This window comes from Danio rerio, chromosome 25 (assembly GCF_052040795.2).
Source record: "Danio rerio strain M-AB ecotype USA chromosome 25, GRCz13ab, whole genome shotgun sequence".
Taxonomy (NCBI): Eukaryota; Metazoa; Chordata; class Actinopteri; order Cypriniformes; family Danionidae; genus Danio; species Danio rerio.
In genome coordinates, this window is record NC_141045.1 from 25,511,426 (window position 1) to 25,519,052 (window position 7,627).

Below are 7,627 nucleotides of genomic sequence, written 5' to 3' on the forward strand. Positions count from 1 at the left end.
GATTGGTTCCCCTGTTAGACAATCGAACAAAATATAGCTTAAAGAGGCTTATATACCACCTCACATGATATCACTCAGGTCCTACTCTTAACATATAAATAAATCAAGCAAATTTTAGAATAAAGGCCCGCACTTAACACAAATTTAAAAATTTGTAAAAATTGGGCCCGAAAATGTAATACTTTGTCAGATGACGTTCATTACTACGTAATACTTTGTAAGGCCCTTAATTTAGGCTAATTTATTTCACTATCTTTTACAACCCTGCAGACACCCTTTGGTATAAAGTAGCTCTTCTGTGGTTATGATTTTACTCACAGACATCTCTGCTGTTCAGCCCCAACACAACATTTCAAAACTTGGTCACTTCTTGAAGAATGATTGGAGCTAAATGAAACTGCTATAAATATGTTTTGAAACATGAATTTTTGTTGAAACTGTCATGGAATTTTAACTAAAACATAAAGACAGTAGCTCACAGCTAATAGCATTTTATTTTATCACAACTCTGCTAGTGAGAGTGGTTGAACACAAGCCCAAGTAGACCATTTTGAGGCATGTAAACAAAAATACTAGTCCCCACATTTTTAATTTCTAGAGCTTCTGACAATCCAAAAAGGTCCACATATTGAGAAATAAGGCTGTAGCTGTTTTAACATTAAGTTATGATTGTGTCTTGTTACAGTATGAAATAGTTTGATAACAAGCAGGAAATGTTCATGGGCTAATTAGACATATGCTATAGGCCACATTGAAATTGACTACAGCAAATGAGTCTTAAAGGGGTGGGACATGACAGACACTTGAGAATACGATTTGATGAACAAACTAAAATATAAGGTGATGTCAAAAAATGTTGATTCATTTAGGTAGAAGCAACAGACTGCAGGCATGGAAGTTTATATCTTCTTAATGCAAAAATTTGTCAGTTTCGGACCACACTATCTTATAGATTTAGTCCTTAGAACTAACATAAAAATACAAACATCTAAAAAAACTTTATTTTGATTACTATAATACTGAAAAATAAGCATGATGGTAGAGTCAATGTCCTTGCCATCCAGAATAAATGAAAACATCCTATTGAAGGGAAGTGGAAACATTTCAGGTGAAGGATAATCCACTTACATCCAAGACAAGTGTTATGATCTTCACAGCATGGGTTTTATATACACATTGCTGCTAATTGGTCTAACATTTTTGACAAACCTACTAATCAAGAGACTAAATTAACGGTGAATGACTGGGTTTTTCTGCACAATGAGTTTCTGTGACAGTGTTACTCATGTTACTTACTGTAGTTGAGGTAATAGTTGCAATGATTGACATGATTTGTATTGTTTTTAATGTATTTCAGTGTTCCCTCTAGGATTTTTTTCCAGCTGTGGTGGCAGGGCTTTTTTTTTACACAGATCTACCAACTACCTGGCGTTATTTCAATGACAAATGTCGTGAGCGCATTTATGTAATACCCTACAAGCATAATAAACCAGAATCAGTTTTATTGCTAAGTGTGCTTAACACACACAAGGAATTTGTTTTGGCTACAGAAGCTTCCAGTGTACATAAAGTGACAACACAAAATAAATATGAGGAAAAAAAGATGATACACATTGAACAGAGATGCAGTTAGTCAAGACAAGAAATCTGGATGTTGAATTGTATGTAGAGATTTGTTATAAATACACAGGTTATACGGTGCTGTGTACAAATGTGAATGTAGAAAGTATTGCATTGTATATTAATATAAGGTGCTTTGTACAAGTGCATATGAGAAAGTATTGAACATATTTATTGCACAGTTGGGGGATATTTAACTGTGCAATAAATATGTGCAAAACTCTCTCATAAATGCTGCTGAAGTGCGATTTATTGCGTTTATGTAACAAGTATGTCTCCAATATTTATTAAATTTGCTAGGAAAATTTATGAATGTCTCCAATAGACCTACAGAGCCGTATTAATGCATCCTGAAGTAAAGTGAAACGGTAATACGTCGTGTTTGCTGGCCTCACACATCATGCATTTGTCAGTCAGCCAGTTAGTCAAAGAGGGCACGTAACCTTAAAGGGTTAAACAATTAACGCACAGCACTACTACGGTTACTGAAAAGTTTGCGCTGGTATAATTCACTTACCCCAAAAACGTTTTGGTGCGATTATCACCTGCTATTAAAAAACACGACTGAATGTTTTGAATTGAAAGCTTTAATGTAGCCGTGGCGAAATCAATTTTGGCCAGGCGCCCCGCCATGGAAGAATGAAAGTAGCGGAACCCATGTATTTATTTATGTAGAATTTAAATAGCAGACTAACAAATGCTGTTCATGGTGCTACAGGCTATCTTTGCATTAAACCCATTGCCATGAGTAAGATGGTTTTAGAACGTAATATAATTAATCCAAATCTAAAATATAAAAGTTTATTAAAATATTTCAAGATAAAATCTTTACACTTTTAATTTTGCACACTTAAAATATCAATGCAGTAAGTTGCTGTTAATTTATCAAGTTTACGGTGTTCTTATGTGAACAGTTTTGTAATACCCATGTTTATAATGTTGTAAATGCATTTAAAGACATGAATATTTGAGTACAAATTTTTTTAAACTTGCCTCCGTAAGTATACAGTAAGAGTATGCAGACATGAAGAAAGAGAGAGACACCAACTGACTGAAGATGACAAGCTTTATTTCAGTTAGATTCAGAATCAGCATCTGCCTTGTCTTTGTCTTCATAATCAAATCTGTGATGGCACCTCACGTCCAGCAGCTCCAGTGATCCTCCTGTTTTCTGATGAGCTGCATCGCACTGGTGTCATTCAGAAATCCTCAACACACTTTCACTTTCAGTTTACCTCATCGGCTCCATTGACTTTCAGTGACCCTCACCAGTCCTTAGTTTCATTTGGTGATCCTCACCAACGTCTGTGCCTTCCGGTGACCCTCACCAGCCCCATTATTTACTGGTGACCCTCACCATCTCTCAGCCTCTCACTGGCTGTGGAGACTGCATTGAACATCACCAGCCCCAGAGGGTTCCACTTTGCACCTGCCATTGCGGGAGCCAAATTTTTGCCAAAAATGCAAAAATCGTCTTCTCAGACGCCCAAGTCGACCAATTTTGGCTGGCTTTGAGCTTTAAAAAAACAAACACATCACAAACATGAATATGGATGACTAGCTTTCCACAATACATCAATATAAACCTGTGTGTGTACATTTGTGGGCGTTTATATGAGCTATGTGAGCAGTATCAGTCTGTAGTGTGTGTTTGTGTTCAGAATCTGTACCTAGTCTCTGCGAGAAGCACCTGCTGGACACACTTTTTAGGAGTGAAGTCCTCTTCTGCCTCAGACACAGCGTCTCCCTCCTCAAACACACAAAGTAAACCAAACCAAAAAAATGATCTATTATCGTTTTCATCAGGTTACCACCATTCTGATTCAATTTAAAAACTCATCACACACACAAATGGTATGATTTGAAACAAACACAAACTCATAAACTCACTGCTGTGTTGATGGCAGATGCCTGAGGGTAAATATTGGGCAGTAGATGTCTGAGGTTGTCCAGCATGTACTCTGTGAAGCTGATACACATCTCCTCTTCCTCAAGCTTTGTGGGGCCTTGAGGAACACTACACACACACACACACACACACACACACACACACACATAACAAAACCATATTACATTAATAAATGTACCAGACACCCATCCGTCTATTATGACTGACAGCTCCATTTCACACAGACTTTAAGTTATGTCGAAACATACAGACACCATCAGCTAAATACAGAAATACAAACACTTACTGAAAGATGATCGGCCCAAATTCTATGGACAGGTTGGTGGTGGTCATGCGGTTGGCATGACTCGCAGCAGCCACTCGGGACAGGAAGAAAGTTAGAAGGCAGAGGATATTGTAATTTTCTTCTGGAATGGTATCCAGTATTTTCTTCACTGCCTTGTGACGTTTGCTAAGTCTGAACACTGCAAGAAAAAATATTTCCAGAGTTCAACAATTTGATAAATCTATTTAGATGTGGAGCAAGCTCACAAAACCTTCACTTACTCTTGAACACTTTCAGCAGTTCAATCATGAATGGCTCTGGAATGAGACCACCGGGAAGAGTCCTGAGGAAATGTTTCAAGACGTAGGCTGAGGAATGAACATCCTCAACGTTCATCTTTGGGAAGCCTCCGCGATCAAAACATTTCCTCAGTTCATACTGCCGCAATACTGTCCCACCAACCCTGAACAGGCCACAGGTACTGAGGCCTAAACACATATTTTACAAATACAGAGTCAGATACGTGACAAACACTCAGAAACACAGTCAAACACCAAGCTAGCACTCACCATGCTTCTCGAGGAAGCCCACCAGGTGTGTTAAGGCCAGAGGAAGCCCCTGTCTCATCAGTCCGGTCTTCCTCAGATGTGACAAGGGAACACCAAACACCTTACTCGGTGCTTCCTCCTGTACAAGAAAGAGGGTTAAGAATGAAAAAACAAGAAAGTGAGTGGACATACAGCTGTCTAATGAATGTGAATTATTAGTAACTATGAGTGTACCTTTAAACATGAAATGTATTACATTTCTCCACACACACACACACACATTAAATTCTTTACTAACAGTAAGCATTTGTGAATTACTAGTATGCCTTATATTGTGTGAATATTTATACTTACACACACTGATAAAACTCCCATTATGGGGGTTTTGCCGAGTTAAACCAAATCCAAGGGGTGTCCAAAGCCGTCAGTCGAAGTCAGAAGAAAAGGGTCGTTACCGGGAAATCCAAAACCGTGTCCGAATGAGTCAAAGTGAAATCGCAAATCCAAAGCCGTAGTCGAAGTCCGAAAAAAAGTGTCAAAACCGTGAATCAATAACCGTAAATCAATCGAGAAATCGCAAAATGCACAACAACCACAACCAACGCCAGAACACCCAACAAAGAATTCTAATAAAGTTCGTGCATATAAACCTGCCGCACGCAGCTCTCACGTCATTAGAACGCGTTCTATTTAGAATCCGAGGATTAGCTTCTCGAAAATGTCCACCTCAAAATCATTAATATGTGTATTAACATTAATAAACTGCACATACATGTATGATAAACTGAAGCGCGTTTTACAACGACGAAACGCGCTTTAACTCAAGATACATGCTATTTAATTTGTTCAGCCCTACAATTGTACTGTTTAATTGCATTAAACACAGCTTAGAAGGCTGAACAAATTATAAAACTAAACAGAATATAATATTTTAATATTATGTATATTTTTTCAATAATACTTTATATATAACGACATAATAATTAAATTTAAAAATATATTAACACCACGTTACCCGTTAAACACAAATGTGTTTTAGCACACTTTAAGGTAAATGGAATTTAGTGTCTTATCCGTAAGTATATTTTAGAAAAATATATAGGCCTATTTAAAAATAATTACAGTATATTTAAACTTTATTTTAAAAACCGCAAACAGCTTAAACACGCTACAGTTCAAAGTATTAAAATAAACAGAGTTTTGTAACAATATTTTAAAGTTGTAAAACATTTAAGTTATAAATATTTAAATATTTTCAAGGTTAAGCCACTTCATTAAACTATTTTCAGATAGTGAAATACGATTAGACAAAAATGGTCCTGCCACGATCATCAAACCATATTGACAGTCGATTTTTGTGGACAGTATCCGAACATTAGTTTTGTCTTTAGTTATTATTTTATATCCATACAATTTTTAAAAAGTTAAAACTGTCAAGGCTAACGTTAACATAACGTTAGCCTTAGCCAACAACATTTATTAGCTAGCTTACAAAGCACATTGAACATTACCGATAATAGAGCGATCCATCAGATCCTGTAGGTCGATAATGTTGCGTTAAGAAATCATGTTGTCAGATCATGTTATCAGAGTAGCACGGAACATTACCCGATTATAGCTCCAATGTCCTCACGAAACTCCCGCTCAGAATTAATCACACCTAATCTTAACGATACGCCCCGGGCCCCCGTGTGGCTACACTACAGTGCAATGCATTTTGGGTCCCATATTGATTTCTATATGAATCATAAACTGATTATATATATTACACTATAATAATCTTTAAGTGGTTACACTACAAATTAAGAAGAACATACGGACAATTTGTCTCGGGGCAGTTTGTTGATACCCTATCACTTAATAAAGGTAAAGTTGATTTTATATTCGGACATTCTCCTGAATAATATTATTTCATAAAAGTATTATTTGCAAACTAGCGAAATCATATTAGCAGCCAATGACTATCAAAGTATAACTTTGTTCACAGTCAAATAAAGTGTTAATGTTAAGTACACTTGCAGGTTATTTCAGACCGAAAATTTAAAGTGCCGTGGTAAACAATATACGGAGAGTGTCATAAGTTGTCACTGAATGAATGTGTGAATATAAGACCAACTTTACCTTAATAATTTACACTTTCACGTTTCATTTTTAGCATTCAGCCTCCACATAATTAACCATATCTGTTTTTGCTGAAATCATTGCTTCAACCAAAATCGAGTGATGTGTATGATTCAGCATAGCATGAACTTACCTGATATGAAATGAGAACTGCAGTCCATTTCTAAATAGGTCACTTCACTCAGCTCCCTTTTAATCAGAGATGTCTGCGGTTAGCATTAAAACAGTGGTGTAAAATTTAAGTTTTCTATTTTTGAACTTTCGAATTTGGCGTCCTACTGCACAACACGACATGTTTGATATTACCACCGGTCTCTTACTCTCTTTTTTTATTAACTTTTATTTAGAAAGAAATGTACAAAATAAATCAGGAAGTAATCTGTAGGAGACTGGAATACAAGTACATACAATTACAAGGTGATAAGAACAATTACAAAGTGATAAGAACAATAAGTAACACATAAGAAATAGAAAGGAAATAAGAGGAAAAAATAAAAAAAGGGGAAGTACAAAATTAAATAAAAAACAGAAAGCATTTAAGACTAACTTATTGAAGGCATGATATTTCCATATGTTTCTATTCACTTGCAGAATTTTTTTTTGTTGTTCGATAAACGTATAGCTTTAGGAATTAATTTCAATGAAAAAATAAGCAAATGGGAGAGGATTTAAGCCATTTTTGTTTGTGGATAAATAATTTTTGCATATAATAAAAAAAGTTTCTATACTTTTTATATTATTGCATATAATATAAATAAGTATATATATTCTTCATTTTTATTATTGGGACTAGAATAACAAAAAAAAATATTTTTAAATTTAAATATTTGTTTTGTTGTGATTTATTCAAATAATTATATAAAATCTGACAGAAAAAAACAAGAAATTGCAGTATCAGTAAATGTTGAGATAAATGCATTTTCCGAGTATATTTTGTGCAGAATTTTAAAATAGGTTGCCTTTGTTTGGGATTACATATTTATATGGGAGAAGCATGTTCTTTTCCAATCAATATGTACTATTAACGCTGACCAATATGATTTCCCTCTTGGAGCAATTAGATTTTTTTTTTATTGGAGAATTCGAAGAATAAGTTTGTTGTTGCACTTTTTAACATATACACTGATACCTTCTAATAATAAGGGGTTCTATGGTTCTTTTTTA

General features: G+C 35.3%; 2 protein-coding genes across 5 annotated transcripts in view; both read right to left on the bottom strand.

The window, feature by feature from the left end:
• The window catches only part of LOC147837707 (uncharacterized), an 838,558-nt gene that overhangs the window by 794,968 nt on the left and 35,963 nt on the right, over positions 1–7,627 (bottom strand). The window lies entirely within an intron of this gene.
• On the bottom strand, positions 2,669–5,982 carry si:dkey-11e23.9. 4 transcript variants are annotated; one of them, XM_087312394.1, is made up of 7 exons: positions 4,697–5,982; positions 4,364–4,481; positions 4,076–4,282; positions 3,816–3,993; positions 3,511–3,637; positions 3,291–3,367; positions 2,669–3,136 (listed from the first exon to the last, which is right to left on the bottom strand). In XM_087312394.1, exons 1-7 carry the CDS (start codon positions 4,715–4,717, stop codon positions 2,992–2,994), a joined length of 873 nt encoding a protein of 290 aa, XP_087168520.1. In that variant the 5' UTR covers positions 4,718–5,982; the 3' UTR covers positions 2,669–2,991. The 4 variants fall into 4 exon arrangements, with proteins under 4 accessions (XP_087168520.1, XP_087168519.1, XP_087168521.1 ...); XM_087312393.1 differs by having other exon boundaries at positions 3,291–3,370; positions 4,697–5,380; XM_087312395.1 differs by lacking the exon at positions 4,697–5,982 and adding an exon at positions 4,577–4,694 and having other exon boundaries at positions 3,291–3,370.